The sequence below is a fragment of the Asterias rubens genome, chromosome 4, assembly GCF_902459465.1.
Source record: "Asterias rubens chromosome 4, eAstRub1.3, whole genome shotgun sequence".
Lineage (NCBI taxonomy): Eukaryota > Metazoa > Echinodermata > Asteroidea > Forcipulatida > Asteriidae > Asterias > Asterias rubens.
In genome coordinates, this window is record NC_047065.1 from 17,715,627 (window position 1) to 17,735,061 (window position 19,435).

Below are 19,435 nucleotides of genomic sequence, written 5' to 3' on the forward strand. Positions count from 1 at the left end.
AGGGAGCCGTTTCTCAAAATGTTTTTTACTATCAACCTCTCCCCATTACTCGTTAGTAACGTTTTGTGCTAATAATTATTTTGAGTAAGTACCAATAGTGTCCACTGCCTTTAAGTTTCACCTTCTAATTAGAAGGAGGCTAGAGACCTTTGTAAGATCATTGGATTGTAATAATGATTACGTTGTTCCTTCATTTTGTAAGTAAAATGAGGTTTTCCCGGTGTAAGGAAGAGTAGCTGCTTATTGCTTTTCGTTGTGATTTTCCCCATATTTTGTTGTTTCTGTTTCTGTTTGACAATCGCTTATTGTTGTATTGTTTTTGTTATAATGTGTTTGTTATACAACAAATATCATCTTATGTGTGCTGATTGAATTCGGAAAAGCACAGTTCGGATATGATAGGTAACTTTTTACCCTATTTGCATTCAATCATCTCGTACACAATCAATAATTTTTTCGGTTCAAGTCTGAAATGGATGGATGGTTGGCGGGGGTCCTTTTCAGAGGGTGGGAGGGTGGACCCATTTTACTGACAATTATTCCTTCTTATACCTACTGCTAATGTCTAAAATGAAATAAGTTGTTTTATATAATTGTCGTAATGTCTCAAAAGTACAAAACAGATCCGATTAAGTTGAGTTTGTGAAGATACGAGAAACAACTCAAGACACAGAAAGACATTAATAAAAGATTCAAAGATTGTTGAGACACATAACTATATGCTTCATGATGTGTGTGTTTTATTCAATTTGATCCTCCTGGCGTGGTTATAATTTTGTTTGAAAGGGAAGATTTGATAAAAAAAAGAAAAAAAACACTAGGGCTTTTAAGTCTGTCTGACTCGATCATAATTATTCCATGATAACTTGATGTTGCAGACACTGGAAGACGATAAGGCAAGTAAGACTCACTTATGTTGCGTAATTAATGAAGGCCTACAGCGACAAGAACCAGAGAATGGCGGCCCCCCCCCCCCACCCCCCACGCAAAAAAAAAATCCATGCCAACCCTTTGCTTTTGCACCCCCCCCCCCCCCGCCCCGGGGAAGATGAACAAAGGTCGGGATTCAAATAAATGGTTCTATAAGAGCCACTCATCAAAATACGATATGTTTTGCCCCCACTTGACATCCCCCTCCCCCCTTAGAGTACAACGAGGTAAAGACAAAATATTTTTAAAACCACTAAAAAGAGCCTGCAGACCGGTTTAACTCTGCAAAAAAAATCCGGGAAAATCGAGACTCTACAATGTAGCCCACTTGGAACTAGCACTCCGTAGAAGAATGAAGAACGAGTTATAATCTTGGTCTTACTTCAGTGATTTCAATTTTTTGTCGTAAAAAAAGTATGCTTTATTAGATTCGGGGTAACTGGACTGTTTCAAATAAATTAATTATTGGTGTTGAATAGTAATGCGATGGTTTCGCCCATTCAACGGTCTACTAAACAGCGCCCCCTATTTTTGCCGTATCCCATAATATTATTTGAACGCATGCGCAATTTCATTATCTTTGATGCCATCGCGGGGTAAAGATGGCGGGCACAACGTCCATCGAAGATATTCTCTCTTCTGTGGTCGACGAAACTGCAGTAAGTGCCTTGATTGGATCGCTCGAGTCGAAATTAGCTGCAGGAAATGCTGCTTCAACACCTGGCACAATTGATAATAGTTCTGTTGGCTCAAATCACGTAAGCGAACCTGCAGTTTCGTCGGGGGATGTAAAACCGACGCAGCCGAATACAACACAAATTAACGCGGTACGAGATGGGCCAATGGCATCAACGGCTACCCCCGGTCCCAACGTCGTGAGCACGGCGGGTGCATCCAACGTTACTAATGCTGGTGGAAGTTCTACGGATGCAATGGTGCACGCTACAACTACAGCTTCTACAAATTCAAAAGCTGGCCATGAACAGAAATCAGGAGCAACTATCATCGTTAACAAGGGAAGTAACGGGGCCGTTTTAAACATGAGTAGCTCAATAGCGGCAAGCAGCAGCAGCAAGACGAACTCCACATCGTCGGTAGGGCTAAATACACCAACTACGTGTGTACGGATCATTACATTACCAACTAGTATGGGTGGGACTGTTCTTGCCACAGATACTGCTGCTAGTGTAAGTGCAATGCATAACCAAACTGTGAAGAATACTGTCTTATCAAACGCAAGAACAGTTGTTAAAACAGTTGGTGGTGTATTAAAGCAAGGAGACCAAAATGTAGTTGGACAGGGTGTGTTGAACCAGACTGGCACGGCAATGACTACAGTTACAGGGAGTGTCTTAAGCACTGGCTCATCACCCAGTACGGAAATCAACAGACAATCAACAACACAAAACACTTCTAATCTTACAGTAAGGGAACATTTAACAAGTGGTGCTAAGCATATTATTGGTACATCTACTGTTCCCTCACCGACGACACATCCACTTCAAACTTCTACAAATGTAAATTTAACCACTTCTCAGCCACAGATAGTCTTACGGCCTGCACCGTCGCTACAAGTGCAAACTTCTACTAATCTTAATAAACCAAATGCTTCCAGCAGCTCAGTTGTAACCCTTGCAACAACTTCAATATCTGGGGTTAGAACTCAAAGTGGGGTTATTTCAGGTCATACTCATGTTACGCCTCAGATGCATCAAGTAAGGTTAGCATCCCCTCAAGTAATTGCCCCAAGGGCCCCAGGAGGAACGGTACAGTTTCGATTACCTCAGGGAACCTCATTGCCTCCTGGTGTAATGCTGATCAATAAAGATGGCAACATTCATGCTGTAGTAAATAGTTCCATTGCATCAGGTGGTCAAATACAGCAGTTACCTACAGGGACAGTTCCAGGTGCTGTAACGTATAGACAAGTACAGGTGGGTGTTACTAAGATTTGGAGATATAATAGGATCACTTAGGATTCTTTATTTGCAGAATTCAAACTTACAGGTGTGGTTCAACATCTTCAACATGTTTGCAAACATACTTATTTAGGGGAATGGTTGATAATGTCTTAATGATGATAGCTGTAGCAGTCCTGTATGCTTCGTTTTTGAAAGGGCAAGGGCACCAAGACATTTTCTCCTTGGTGAAGGGCACCTCGTTTTATGTCTATGAGGCAATTGTAAATTTCTACTGGAGCATTTCAAGGGCACCAAGGCAATGACCAAAATGGGCACAGAGGAAACTTGACTCTAATGCCTCTGTGAAGTTTCAGTTCAGTGGGATGGGATGTCATGAAAAAAATATTCTTAGTAGTGGTCACGTGCAAATGTTGAACCACCCCTTAAGAATTTTACTTTTCTTGACGAAAGATTAAAAGCTGAGCATCTTCTCGCAATACAATAACTGAGTAAGTTACCAAACTCCATCACCAACTCTCACTTGTTTTGAGCACAAACACTCAACTTATTAATATTTTGGTAACTGTTAAGTGTTTGTACTAAACAGTTAAAGTTTATATAAAAAAATGCAGAGAGGTTTAGTACCTTTTCCCACATCATTTTCTCAACTTAAAGTTAAAATCTCAGTTACTTGAGCTTGACATGTATCCATAGAAAAGCTTTGTAAAAACCAATTTGTACTCTCATACATTTATTTCGCACATTTAAAAAATGTTTGTCTTCGTGTGTACATAGTTTAAAAGTTCAACCATCCTAATAATAGCCTTAGTATTTGAACCCTATTTTCAATCATCTTGTTTTGACAGCCTGGGTCTCCTGCATTACAAAGACCTGGATCTCAACCAACATCTATTGTCCAACCCAATATGAGACAAAACATTGGTCAAGTTCTCAACACCTCAAATACATCAATGGGTCAGCTCAAGACAGGAACTCAAATGATGGTTGGAGGATCTCCCGTTACATTTATATCTAAATCAGCCACTAGGGGATCTCCCTCATTAGGTATGACTGGTCAAGGGGTGCGGTCAAATACTCCAACAATGGTAGCTGTATCATCAGGTGGTATCATGTCTGTAACAATGGCTGGTGTACAACGTACAATAACTACCCCTCCAGTAGGGGGACCAGCGCTTATAGTCGGTGCCCAACCTCAGCCAATACCTATGTCACAGTCAGCGATGGAAAATGTCAAGAAATGTCGGAATTTCTTGACAACGTTAATAAAACTGGCCTCGAATGGGAACCAGCCGGCAGAAACAGTCAAGAATGTGAAGGAGTTGGTACAGAATTTGATTGTAAGTTAAGTGCTTTGGAATATTGTTGTACTTGCCCTATATTCTTAGGTAGTGGTCAATAGTCAACTACAGCTCTTCAAAAATGACAACCTCCCCACAAAAAAAACCCAAAAACATAAATACTCTAATAATGATACTCTAATAATGATAAAACAGACCTCAAATAATCAATATAAAAGAGAAGCTTGCTTTGTCCTGTTTCTTGTTGACAGTCAAACAGAAATAAAACACCAGACTCAGATTTGGGTCTTAAGTTTACGAGTCAAACCTTTCATTGGTGTAAGAAGTTGGAACATTTTCCAATTAGTATGTAGTTTCAACAAGTTTAATTGTAAATTGCAGTTTGTGTTTTGTGCACTAATAATTTGAGTTCTAGTCAGTTTGAATACCCAAAGAGCTGTACCAATACAAGTCATACATGTACACCCTACATTGTTTGTTTTTGTGTTGATTTGTTTGTTTGTTTGTTTGTTTGTTTGTTTGTTTGTTTGTTTGTTTGTTTGTTTGTTTGTTTGTTTGTTTGTTAATTTGAGTTCTAGTCAGTTTGAATACCCAAAGAGCTGTACCAGTACAAGTCATACATGTACACCTTTTATTTGGATGCATATCTTTTTTTCTGCTGGATATCTAATGCTGTTACTGTAGTTTATAAAACTTTGTTTGTTCAACCCTAGCTCAAAATAAAAGCAGTCAACAAAGATCAGACTTCAGATAAATAAGCACCTGAATTTAACAAAAACCTATGATAGGTGCAGAAATTGATAAAGGTGCCACTGTAGTGAAGATGGTCATTGAAATTAAATCTGGCAAAAAGTATTTAATGGTCTGATATTTCGGTACTAGCAGAACCTTGGAAAAAAAGACTGGTGCCGAAAATGTCAAGCAATTAAATATTTTTTGCATTAAAGTTTTATCGGCTAATTTTGTTTTCTCAAATTAAAATCTGGAATATATTCTGATTTCTTCTCAGGATGGCAAGACCGAGCCAGAAGAGTTTACCTTAAAACTTCAAAAGGAATTAAAGTCATCTCCTCAACCTTACCTTATACCCTTCTTGAAGGTAATAACTTGCGATGTTCTTGTCACGAACCTTTGCAAATTCTTTCTAAATGTCTAACTCGAAGAGCTCCTTTATGATTTCTTGAATTACCAGCATGTAACTTGGCCTACTGATTGTAAGTGATGACAAAGTGTGACAACACATAGGCATGGTACATGTACTTCACAAAAGCAATTGCCTCCAGTGTTTCTGGTCATTGCCTTGGTGCCCATTGATATGTTCCTTTAGAAATGTACAATTTCCTTATGAAATTGCCGTTTCTAAAATGAGTCATTAGGCCTGAACTCGCTTTTCATCTGACCGCCATGGTCACTTCTAACATAACTTGGCCTGTGTGCTGTTTGTACATAGTACAAAGTTTTGAACAATTTATTTAAGTTTTTTGTTAACACTAGGTATTAATCGGCTAATGAAGATATAGCTAGAGCTGCTTACGCCTGGTTTGTTAAAGTGTGTTAAAAGCCATACAACAAGTAAGCGCAAGCTTACCTAAGCAAGTAATGTGTAAGTCAATGAATATCAATGTTGAATATAATAGTATACAACAAGAGTACGACATTGATCGATATTGGACTCCTATATTCAATCTTTGAGTGTTAAATAAAGTATGAAACGTGACACATAGTCCACCATACTAATGAGAAAGATCTATGTGTGAAGTAAAATGTTCAACATTCTATGTAGATCAGAATCAGATGAAGAAAGTGCCCTCTGACAATGATAATTGCTCAACACAATGCTCAATTTGAATGATTTCATTCCACAGAAAAGTCTACCTCTCCTTCGTCAGACTCTTCAGAAAGGAGGCTCTTTACAGATTCAGGGTCTGAGTGCACCGACCATCACAGCAGCACAGACCGGAGACTCATTTACCCATAGTAATACATTGTCTGGGATTGCAGCATCACAACCAACATTGGTCTCAACACTTGCCACTGGTCCTGGTGGTAAGACCACAACGTTAAACTTGACTGCAGAGCAGCTGCAGCAACTATCACAGCAACACCATGCAGCTAAACAGAAGTCTAAGTTAGCGTCGTTGCAACCTCAAAGTCAAAAATCCAAGGTATGTCATTCACCGTTCCTATAGAACATTGGTTTGGTCCAACCCTAGGTTTGAAACCTTGGTTTGGTAAAACCCCAGGCTATAGAGTTTGTTTGAAACCTTGGTTTGGTTAAACCCAAGGCTATAGAGTTTGTTTGAAACCTTGGTTTGGTTAAACCCAAGGCTGTAGAGTTAGTTTGAAACCTTGTTTTGGTTAAACCCAAGGCTATAGAGTTGGTTTGAAACCTTGGTTTGGTTAAACCCCAGGCTGTAGAGTTTGTTTGAAACCTTGGTTTGGTTAAACCCAAGGCTGTAGAGTTAGTTTGAAACCTTGGTTTGGTTAAACCCAAGGCTGTAGGGTTGGTTTGAAACCTTGGTTTGGTTAAACCCAAGGCTGTAGAGTTGGTTTGAAACCTTGGTGTGGTTAAACCCAAGGCGGTAGGGTTGGTTTGAAACCTTGGTTTGGTTAAACCCAAGGCTATAGAGTTGGTTTGAAACCTTGGTTTGGTTAAACCCTGGGCTGTAGAGTGGGTGTGAAACCTTGGTTTGGTTAAACCCAAGGCTGTAGAGTTGGTTTGAAACCTTGGTTCATGGTTAAACCCAAGGCTGTAGAGTTAGTTTGAAACCTTGGTTTGGTTAAACCCAAGGCTGTAGAGTTGGTTTGAAACCTTGGTTTGGTTAAACCCCAGGCTGTAGAGTTGGTTTGAAACCTTGGTTTGGTTAAACCCCAGACTGTTGAGTTGGTTTGAAACCTTGGTTTGGTTAAACCCAAGGCTGTAGAGTTGGTTTGAAACCTTGGTTTGGTTAAACCCCAGGCTGTAGAGTTGGTTTGAAACCTTGGTTTGGTGAAACCCCAGGCTGTTGAGTTGGTTTGAAACCTTGGTTTGGTTAAACCCAAGGCTGTAGGGTTGGTTTGAAACCTTGGTTTGGTTAAACCCAAGGCTGTAGAGTTGGTTTGAAACCTTGATTTGGTTAAACCCCAGGCTACAGAGTTTGTTTGAAACCTTGGTTTGGTTAAACCCCAGGCTATAGAGTTTGTTTGAAACCTTGGTTTGATTAAACCCCAGGCTAGAGGGTTGGTTTGAAACCTTGGTTTGGTTAAACCCAAGGCTGTAGAGTTTGTTTTAAACCTTGGTTTGGTTAAACCCAAGGCTGTAGAGTTGGTTTGAAACCTTGGTTTGGTTAAACCCCATGCTGTAGAGTTGGTTTGAAACCTTGGTTTGGTTAAACCCAAGGCTGTAGAGTTGGTTTGAAACCTTGGTTCATGGTTAAACCCAAGGCTGTAGAGTTTGTTTGAAACCTTGGTTTGGTTAAACCCAAGGCTGTAGAGTTGGTTTGAAACCTTGGTTTGGTTAAACCCCATGCTGTAGAGTTTGTTTGAAACCTTGGTTTGGTTAAACCCCAGGCTGTAGAGTTGGTTTGAAACCTTGGATTGGTTAAACCCCAGGCTATAGAGTTTGTTTGAAACCTTGGTTTGGTTAAACCCAAGGCTGTAGAGTTGGTTTGAAACCTTGGTTTGGTTAAGCCCAAGGCTATAGAGTTTGTTTGAAACCTTGATTTGGTTAAACCCTGGGATGTAGAGTTTGTTTGAAACCTTGGTTTGGTTAAACCCTGGGCTGTAGAGTTGGTTTAAAACCTTGGTTTGGTTAAACCCTGGTATGTAGAGTTGGTTTGAAACCTTGGTTTGGTTAAACCCTGGGATGTAGAGTTGGTTTGAAATCTTGGTTTAGTTAAACCCTGTGATGTAGAGTTGGTTTGAAACCTTGGTTTAGTTAAACCCTGGGATTTAGAGTTGGTGAAACCTGGGCTGTAGAGTTGGTTTGAAACCTTGGTTTGGTTATACTGCTATTAACTATTCTTGAGATATTCTTTTATTTCTTGATTTTTCAACAGGCTGTAATAGCGAGTACAGCAAGTAAATCTTCTCCTACGACACATTCTAGTTCTTCAAGATCAAGCCAATCTAGTAAGAGTCACTCCAGTAAGTCTTCAGCCAGTAAGAGTAGCAGTTCTTCCTCTTCAAGTTCCAGTAAAAAAGACAAAGTTAAAGATCATGCCGCTTCAGGTTTCAAGTAAGTTTCAGAAATGAAAAGCTTGGGTTTTCCTTTTAAGAAAAGACCAGAGAAAATCTTGTTGCACATTACATGTACTCAATAACCATACGATAGGTAAAAGCTACTAATTGAAATTTTCAGGAATATTCAGGGATAAGAAATTTAAGACTTTTTTTGTGTGATTTCAAACATTTTATGTCAACCTAGTGTTTTTGTTTTGCCTACATACAAGGAAATGTTTTAACCCCAGTAGTTTTAACTAAAAGGTGGAAATGCCACCAATGTTCGACATACCTCCTGATATATGGATTCTAGTTTCAGATTATTCCTGAATATTGTTTGGAATGAAAGTTGGCAGCATTGTATTTTTGTTAAACTTCCATTCATAAATGATTACTATCATATCTAATTGTTTTTTAAATCAAAAGACATTAGAACTTATTAAGAGATGTTAAAATACCGTGTGGAAGTATTTTATTACTTAAGATCAACTGTTGTTTTCTTACTCCTTGAAGGTAAATCATTGCACAATGAAGTAGTAAGCATAACATGATTATTTCCACTCTGTTTCAGGGAAGATGATGACATTAATGATGTAACCTCTATGGCTGGAGTCAATTTATCAGAAGAGAGTGCTCGTATCCTAGCAACCAATGCTGACTTCATTGGTACCCAGCTCAGGTCTATTAAAGAAGAGAAGTTTCTTTTCACTGGTCCTCTTCAATCTAAAGTCAATGAAATCTGTAAGTGCTTTACTGATAATGATGTTTGAAGTGTTTTAATCTGTCCGATAAAAACTACTCTTTTGCGATAATACTCTGGCTACAAATATGGTTTATTTTTGTCAGCTTATCAGTTATTTAGACTGAAAGCCCAGTGGCTAGAGGCAGTTCGAATCCTAACTGCTGCAAACACATAGGATTGGAACTGCCTCTAACCCCAGGCTGATCTAAAATTTAGTTCATTCACTGTCATCCCTGGCTACCTCTTAACTGTGTCGGTTAGTGGTTAAGATCTATTCATAAATACCTCAGACAGTTTCGCTATTCCTATTGGTGGAGAGTGTGTCACGTGGGTGTGTATAAACCATTGTTAATGACCAGTAAAAAGTGTTGAAACATGGCAAGACATGCGAGCTTGCACTTGTGCTTATAAGACGGTTTATTCATTCCTATTGGTCGAGAGCAACGGCCAGGACAGTTGTGCCACATCACGCAATACGCGTGACGCGCACAGCATTCCCTTATAAGGAGTTGTTTACCGGAGGGCCTTACCATTTCATAGCTGGAGGGGTGAAGTGTTGAAAGAAATCATTGAACAATTAAAATTTTTGCATTTAAACAGAATCTTACATTATATCTTAAGGTGTTAAACATGGCATACAAGAAGCATCTTCAGACATGATGGAACTCATATCACATGCTGCTCAAGATAGACTTAAAGATTTAGTTGAGAAACTTGGAGTTATTGCCATGCATAGAATGGAGGTATATAGGGTAAGTAGAAGTTGGATCTGCGTTATTTATTCATTATTTTATAATAGATGTCAAATTTGCATCGGGGATAAAGAATATTAATTTTGGTTTTCACCCATACACCGATGTGTGTTAGCACTGTATACTCAGTACTTTCCCGAGTCCTATGAAAAAATATCACAGGCATATTACTTGGGTGGGAATCGAACCCACAACCCTTGCAATTCTAGAGCAGTGTCATTCTTTTACTTCGCCTTGTTCCTCACAACTTATTTTGTTTATATAATGTAACTCAGAATGTTATTAAAAGACTCTTTAATGAGATCTATGTTTTTTTTTAATCTACCCTGTGAATCTAATCTAATCAATGACAGTCATTAAAACAAATTATTTTGTAAACAATTTGGGTAGGTTTACCAAGGGTGGCACGGTTGGGGTGGCACAGTTGGCTTGTGTGTAATGCGCTCGCCTCTCACCAAGGTGACCCCGGTTTGATTCCTGAAGAGGGCCATATGTGAGTTAAGTTGTGCGTTGGTCCTCTGCTGTGCCACGAGGGTTTTCCAGACCATCCGGTTTTCCTCCCTTGGGAAAAATCAAACACTTTCAATCTTGGCTGTGCTCCGTGGTCATAATGGGTTGATGTGGCTGGCAGCCAAAAGGTGCCCTTGCATTTCTCGAACACGTAGTCGCGTCCTTCACAATTCAGCTCTTTGTTGCGAGTAAGGATGATTGGCCCTCCAGTTTATAACTATTATAAGATATCAGTCGGGTTGTTGGCTATTAATTTAGGAATTACTATACATAGATCTACCTGTTATTGCTTTATGTAAATTGTAGCAATCATCAGTAAGCTTTATTAGCTTTGAATGCTTCTGTCAGTTGTCACATCAGTATACCTGTTTATATTTGTTGTGTTGTCATTTAGCCTTGGAGAAAGACTCTTCTAGGGTCATTTAGCCTTGGAGAAAGACTCTTCTAGGGTCATTTAGCCTTGGAGAAAGACTCTTCTAGGGTCAAAGTGTCAGGCCATTAACTATTTTAAATTTTGATTTTGAATTGGCCAGAATGACTCTAGATATGAAGTAACAAGTGATGTAAGATCACAACTCAAGTTCTTTGAGCAACTTGATTCATTGGAAAGGAAACGTCGAGATGAGCAGGAACGAGAACTCTTGTTACGAGCAGCTAAGGTAAATATTAGATTTGAAAAACAATGGAGGTTTCCTTAATGCTTCATTGGATTTGGTTTATTTTGATTCCTTGTCATAAAGTCCAGATAAAGATGTTAACTCTGTAAGCTCTATACGTACATAAACCTTTTGATGTTGTTCTGTATTGTTATATTGTATGGAGGCATAGGTTATCTCTAGCCTTTGAAATGGTTGCCTCAAAATGAAAATGTTGATTTGTAATTTTAATCCTTAACCAGTTTTGTGCAGCATCACTGTATCATTTTAATTGATGTCATAATTGCATTGGTTATAAAGAATAAGCAACTTTATAACCAAATATAACTGTTGTTTTTTAGTAAATGCGAAACTGTTTTTCCGTGGGTGCCTTCGATTAGCTTCCCTGGGTCGACCCCGGTCTGCCCCCAGTACGTTAAAATAGCTTTGAGGGTCAGCCCCAAAGGCCCTACTTGTGAGCACCGCCGGGTCGACACAGGGAAGCTAATTGAATGCACCCATGGCGGTTTTGAACCCATGGTGCATTTTACCAAGGTGAGTCCCCATTCCATATTTTGTTTACCTTTGGTATTTTTCTTACCCATGGTCTTACCCATATATTGCTAGTAAACAGTTTAATGTATCAGGTTTAGATTAACTATTTTGTCTGTTTACCTTTTGTTGTTTAAGAAACGATTCTATTTGTTATTATTGTTGGCTTGTTTCCCCTAACACCTTTTTATATGATGTTTCTTTTACATACATGTTTTATATATGTATAACTGCAGTTGGCAGCGCATGTACATGCGGCTCCACACAGCTCTACATCTGACAATCAGTAGCACAGTTTTCATCCTAATATTCTATCACAATCATATATAAGGTGATAGAGTAGCATCTGTAGACCAACATGAGCATTTTACTGTTGCTTCAGCTCATATGGATTTGGAGAATTTTGCAGTTATATTCTACAATTTTGGTGGCATCAAACTCCAAGGTTTCAAGTGTATCTATCTGTGTGCATGGAACCTGTCACTATGGAACAATAGAGCACCAACCCCATGTACATGTACTGGGTACAACAGAAAGTCTGAAAGAGAGTATTCTTATTCAAATGAGCTCTTCAATGGACTGCAGCACAGGACTCCCTGCTTTGCATGGTAGCTATGTACATGTACACAGGTATAGTGCTGAAGTCCTACACAACCTGAGAACTAATGTTGGAGTTAGAACTTGCCCCTTTTCTGAGAAAACTTGTCTGACTCTACATCTGTACAAACTGCAAAGAACAGTCTGTGTTATCCATTCATCACAAATCAAACCGAGGCGGAGGCGTACTAGACAGGGTTGTAGAGCTGGAAAGGCCAGACTTTCTAGATCATATTCAAGGCTATCCGTGAGTAATGAGTGTGTCAAGTTTTGTGTTCTCAACACACGATCTGTGAGGAACAAGACCACAGAATTTATTGACTTCGTTATTGAGAATAACTTTGATATTGTAGCACTTTGTGAATCCTGGATCAAGGCTGAAGACACATCTGTCATTAAAAACATAACTCCAACGGGCTATTCGTTTCTGCATATACCAAGACCTGGATCCAAACGAGGGGGAGGTGTAGCTCTCCTTTACAAGTCGGGATTTAATGTTCGCATCTGTGACACTGATCTAATTTCTACAGCATTTGAAACATTGAATGTTAACATTGTGAGCGGATCAAAATCGCTCTCCTTGGTAATTGTATACCGTCCACAACTGAAATCAACAGGATGCTCCTTCAGCGTTTTTATGGAGCAATTCTCCCATCTTATGGATCATCAGCTGCTGAAGACAGCACCTGTTGTAATAACAGGCGACTTCAATGTTCATATCGATTCGGCTTCGGATAACTGCACACAAACTTTTATGAATTTTCTGACAGCTAGTGGACTTCAACAACATGTGAATGTCCCTACACATCGACACGGTCATACCTTGGACTTATTTATCACCCGAGTATCCGACTCTCCTGTCTTTGCTGATCTCCGTGTTATCGAGGGTATAAGCGACCACAATGCAATTACTTGCAAACTTCTGCTCAGAAAGCCACCTACTCCTACTAAGTCACTCACTACACGGAACTTAAGAGGTATTAACACTGATGCTTTCTGTTCTGATATCGCTGATGCTAGGTTTGACTCACTGTCTAGTTGCAATGTTAATGATCTAGCAGGACACTACACAGATGTTCTTAGTAAAACACTTGATAAACATGCGGCAGCAAAGACACGGATTCTAAAGGTTCGACCAAATACCTCCTGGTATAACCCTGAAATTTTTGAGGAGAAAAAGAAGCGTCGGCAATTCGAACATACATGGAGACGGACTCATTTAGAAATTGATCGCCAGCAGTACACTCAACAGAAGCAGAAAGTAAATACTTTGATTCGAAAAGCAAAAAGTAAATACTACAGTGATCTGTTTATAGAGCATGCTAAGGATCAAAAGCGTATATTCAAACTTGCTGATGATCTTCTTCATCGATCTCAAGTATCTCCTCTTCCAGAAGCTACTTCCGATCTTCACCTTGCGAATCAGCTCTGCAATTTTTTCACGGACAAAATAAAGACAATCCGTGATAGCTTCGTAGTCTTTGATGATTTGGCCTATGACGAACCTATAACAGCGCTTCACCATTTGTCATGTTTTGCACCTACAACTGAAGAGGAGGTTCTTGCCATCATACGCAATGCTCCAACAACATCATGTAAACTGGATCCGATCCCTACTTCACTCCTAAAGAAATCTACCGATGCTATAGTACCTGTCATAACAAAGATAGTTAACACTTCATTAGAAACTGGCATTTTCCCGGACATCCTGAAAGTTGCACACATTCGTCCTCTCATAAAGAAGGAGAATCTTGATCGGAATGTGTTTAAGAACTACCGACCGGTTTCTAACTTGTCATTTCTTGGTAAAACGCTAGAACGTGTAGTTCTGGCACGGCTGGTACCCTTTTTACATCAACATAACCTATGTGAGGACTACCAGTCAGCCTACCGTGCTTTTCATAGCACAGAAACCGCCCTTCTAAAAGTACAGAATGATGTGCTACACGCCATGGATAATGGACAGATAGTGCTTATGGTGTTGCTCGATCTTTCGGCGGCTTTCGACACCGTGGACCACCATAAGCTGCTTCAGCGTCTTGAAAACCGTAACGGTATCCGTGGTGTGGCTCTGGATTGGCTAAAATCATACTTAGCTGGAAGAACACAAGCAGTCTGCATTAATAACGACATCTCCGATGCAGCTACATTGAATTGTGGACTACCTCAAGAGTCGTGTGTTGGACCTGGACTATTCCCAATCTATACTTTGCCACTCGGGGACATCATTCGTCGGTATAACCTGAACTATCATTTATACGCAGATGATACTCAGATCTACATACCAGTGAAACCTTTACAGGCAGACGTTAACTCCACTCTTCAGAGAATCGAACACTGCATCGACGATGTCGGAACATGGATGAATCATAACTTCCTCAAACTTAATGACGCAAAAACTGAATTCATAATTCTGGATTCCAAACGGCAAATAATGAAAGTGAATATTGAGCATGTTCGAGTTGGTGATGCTTACATAAAGCCCTCCACTACTGTTCGAAACTTGGGTGTGATGTTTGATCAAGCTATGACAATGGAAAGCCAGGTGACAGCAACATCTAAGTCTGTTTTCATGTCAATCAGGAACATTGGCAGGATACGCAATCACCTCACAAGGGAAGCTGCTGAAACCATTGTCCATGCCTTCATCACATCCAAGGTAGATGCATGCAACTCGCTCTTGTACGGAATTAACAATACGCAACTCTCTCGCCTTCAACGATTACAGAATATTGCAGCAAGGATGATCACTTACACCAAGAAAACGGAACACATCACACCAGTGCTAGCCGGCTTGCACTGGCTCCCCATCCAACAAAGGGTTAAATATAAACTGTGCCTCATTATTTTCAAGATCTTGCAAGGTGATGCCCCAGCATATTTAAGTGATCTTCTGCAGATATACACCCCAGGACATCGTGGCTTACGGTCTACAAAACACAAATTCCTCCAGGAAAAAACAACTAAAGATGTATGGGGGGGAGAGAAGTTTTCAAAGCACAGCACCAAAGCTTTGGAACTCCCTCCCGGACACTGTAAAACTCTCCAAATCACTCAACACATTCAAGAACAGTTTAAAAACTCATTTTCATAGAGAAGCTTTTTGTTAAGTTTATTTTTCTTATTTTGTTGTTTGCTACTTTCATTGCTTGTTGTTCCTTTGTAGAGTAGCGCCATGAGCGCCGCTTGCGGCGGACACCGGCGCTTTATTAAGTGTCCATTATTATTATTATTATTATTATTATTATTATTATTATTATTATTATTATTATAGTAAGTTATGTTGTATTAGGTTAACTGTAAATTTTGTTTGTATTATTAGATTTTGTTTGTAGTTTGTAAGATTTGAATTAAGTTTCTTGAACAAAATCAATGTGCTATTCATGACAATTAAATTGAATTAAACTAAAATCTTCTCCATTTTGCAGAGTCGATCAAAACAAGAAGACCCAGAACAGTTGAGATTAAAACAGAAGGCTAAAGAAATGCAACAAATGGAGCTAGAACAGATCCGGCAGCAGGAGGCCAACATGACAGCCTTAGCTGCCATTGGACCTAGGAAGAAACGTAAACTGGATTCACCAACACCAGGGTCATCTTCAGGGGTAGGTTCAACAAGGATTCAAGTTGCAATGCTAAATTTTGCAATCTGAATTCACCTTTTAAACAAAAACTACATGTTTTTTCTTTAAAGGAGCTGGGACAGTTGGGGCTGTTTCAATGCAAAAAAACTTATCAAACGTTTTCAAATGCAATGGACAATGTACAAAATACAAGTAAACAGTAAACAGCAGCAGGGATCACTTTAAGGGCATGCAACTTTTAAAGTTCACATCCCCTTAAGATGATCTCTCTGCTGCCACTTCCAAGGTTGTATCGTAAACTTGGGTGTAATCCCTGGTTTTGTGACAGCAACAGATAGAATAGCGTATGCCTGGCTCCCCTGAACAATAATACTGACAAAATAAAGAGACTGCCAACAAAGAGCTAGATAGCTCAGTTGGTAGAGCGCTTGAACATAAATCTAGAAGTTTCAATATTTAAAATCGGAATCAATGTACAAAGTAATGAAGGTTGTCACTGTTTGTTTGTTTACTCCCATTGTAGGCTGGTTCTTCATTTAGTACTGGAAGTTCATCAGGAAATCCTTCAGCAAGATCACAGGTTAGTCTTTTTTTAAACTCACAGACCCCATCTTCATATCTTCATTTTGATTTATCAAATTATCTTTGACCTTAAATTATCAGTCAAAAGTAATAGATGTATTATTGTGCCCAAAGAAATGATGATACAGAACAAACACTTTACTATACCTCATACATATTCATGATTAAGAGCTAAAATCTCATTGGTCCATTCATCATCTAATGCCAGATGTTATTTTTGCTGTTGACCAATCACATACTCCAGTATTCACGCACAAGGTCAATAAATATGCTTAGTAGACTGTTGCATGCGCTACATTCTCCAGAAGACGATCAGAGCATACTGATCGAAACGTTGAGTTAACCAACGTTTCTTTTCAGAACCACCCCAACTCATTTAGAGATAGTCAAACATGGTGTTACCGCAAACCCTTCTATATATATTCTACTTCGCAATTGATGCACTTTTCGAAGCACTGTGGAATTGTTGCACTAGTGTAGTATTTTAAATATGCCCAAATATCACCCTAGCTATGTACATATGAAAAGATGGCGGCACATGTAAATGTCAATCTGAATTTTTCTGAGCTCAATGATGGCAAACTATAATATTGTTATCTTTACCTTGACTTTTCAGATGCGACGTATCAAGAGAGTAAACTTCCGAGATCTCATCTTCCTCATGGAACAGGAACAAGAAATGAAGAAGTCACAATTCTTCTTCAGGATGTTTCTGAAGTAGCACTCTTTCTTCCCAAACCCAGTGATAGTATCCATTATTTTTATTATTACATATCAAAATATGTATCTTAAACAGTGTGCACTTGAAATTTGTTTAACTCATATACAAATACCTTGAAGGGATGGTACCATGTTGGTACATGAACAGGGAAATTTTTTGAGCCCTATTCGTATCTTAACAGACTTCAAGATATATATATATATATTTTTTTTTAGCCTTCAAGAAAGACTGTGCTAGGGTCGAAACATCAGGCCATTAACTATTTTTTGCAAGTGAAATTTTTATCACAATCGAGCCTCATTTCTTGAGAAAGATTTGGTTAGCAGTTAGCAACATCTGGTTTCTTTAGCTTCTTTGCACACTTGATTAAACGCACTTGTAAACAATGCTAATTATATTATTGCCAAATTTAACGCTTTTGTATTCTTTGCTGAATTAAACATACCTGTTAACAATGTTATAATCAGTAGAGCTAGAAGGTAGCACTTTTACAGATGACCCATACACATTGCTGTAAAAACAACTAGACCCCTAAAGGGAAGTTAAGTTGGGGGAGTCTGTTTGCTGGCGTCTAATTTTTCATGATTGTCGCACTGGGGTCCCGATTGCAGTTTTCTTGAAGAAGACTTAAGTTTGAAAAGTTGACAAAAATCAATAATGAATGGAGGGTCAATTTTTATTCAGGAATTATTAACTCAGCAAAGTAATATGAATCAGGTAGAAAAAGTTGAACTGAGTTCCAAATCAGTGATCTCAATCGGCATAATTCAATTTCTAATTTGTTTTTGTTGATGTGATGTATCTTCAATTGTTTCTCCTACTTGCAGCCTTTGAGGCAATACTATGAGTTACTTGAGCAACTCTATGGTGATGAAACTTTGACATGTTATTTGATTAATATCACGTTATTTAATAGTTTGTGGTTACAATGAGTTGATACTTCAATGATTGACATTGTATCTTTGCATTCAAGAACATTAATCACTTTAGCACAAACACTTCAGAAATAACTAATTTTACACCTCAATATGTTGTAAGTGCGTATTGTCACAGAATCTAATGCTGAGTAGGAATCTGGACTGTACTATTTCATTAGACAAAGCCGAGTGAAGTGGAAAGCCAGGGGGACCAAGTGATTATATTCTGTGACGTGCACAAACGAAATACATTCAACATTTGACCACCTAGATCCTTGTCATTTGAAACTTTCTTTTGACAATAAACTAAAAATAGACACAGAAATTTGTTTACCCCAAACTCTTCTTAACAACTTGGACACCAATCTCATTCGTCATGACACAAGCTTACCTCATTTGGACTAAAATGCAGGAAATGATTATTAAGTTGAAAATGATGCTGCGAAGCATTCTATAATTATCCATATATCATTCCTGTATTAAATATTTGGAGGGTCTGTGACAAGGATCTATGTGAAGCAAAAGTATGGCATTATTCTAAATGAAAAACATTTCAGATACCTGTTCTTTCTTCAGTCAATAATCACAACATAATTTTTTTATGACTGATTTTTTGGGAGAAATTATTTCTCAAAGAAGACACAATTTTCATAGAATCCATGCACTTTAGACAGACTTGACTGAGAGAATTAAACAATTCGCACTTACTAGTACTTCCTTTTTTGACAATTAGTTGTTAATCTTAATTTTTTTAAAGTTTGCTTGCTTCATTTATAACCATTGTGACAAGGTGATACCTTATGCATAAATGAACCTAGTTAAGCAATGTTGAGTTAATCATACCAGTGTCACCTTCACTTTGTTTTGGGTGATTCTCACTATAGAGCGCCCTCTATAGTTTGCTTAAGGAGATGTTGGTTTGGCAGTGATCAGTGCTTTACTTTATTCCTGGCTTTTGTTTGTTTACATGATCTTCCCATCAAGGGAATACGGCAAACCCACACAAGGGGATATAAACACCAAGCTGGCAACAGCCAATTTCTCCACAAAAATTGGTTTAACTTCTATGAATATAAATTGCACAATAAGAAATTATGATTCAGTAACTAGAAGACAAAACTTATTCTAGTCATTGTGAAATCAGCGGTTACCTTGGTTGGATTCAAATCCATTGGACAATAGTGACATTGTCATGCCAATCCACACCCTGAGTGCTTAACTTTGTTCCTTGCTTGCAAAGCAGCAAGGTCCAGTGTTTCTCTGTGTTCAAGCATTTAAGATGATATTTTAGGTGAGCCTGGTGAATGTAATTCCCTATCAAACCCGACATATGGACGAAGATAATACCAGTATTATTACTTCCTTGGATGTATGGTGATGGACTTAGTATTGACTTCAGAGATTTACTTTGAATGGGATTTATTTATAATTTGACTTCTCAATATATATTTAACATCCTTCAGTCCTCGTAGGTTTAGGTCGTTCTTAATACT

General features: G+C 38.6%; 1 protein-coding gene across 1 annotated transcript; it reads left to right on the forward strand.

The window, feature by feature from the left end:
- Positions 1-1,526: 1,526 nt before the first annotated feature.
- Positions 1,527-18,779, forward strand: LOC117289224 (transcription initiation factor TFIID subunit 4-like). Its single transcript, XM_033770242.1, has 11 exons — positions 1,527-2,864; positions 3,698-4,189; positions 5,160-5,249; positions 6,016-6,315; positions 8,188-8,366; positions 8,922-9,091; positions 9,714-9,844; positions 10,888-11,013; positions 15,567-15,743; positions 16,246-16,302; positions 16,921-18,779. The coding sequence occupies exons 1-11, from the start codon at positions 1,533-1,535 to the stop codon at positions 17,023-17,025; spliced, it is 3,159 nt and encodes a 1,052-aa protein (XP_033626133.1). The 5' UTR covers positions 1,527-1,532; the 3' UTR covers positions 17,026-18,779.
- Positions 18,780-19,435: the final 656 nt, after the last annotated feature.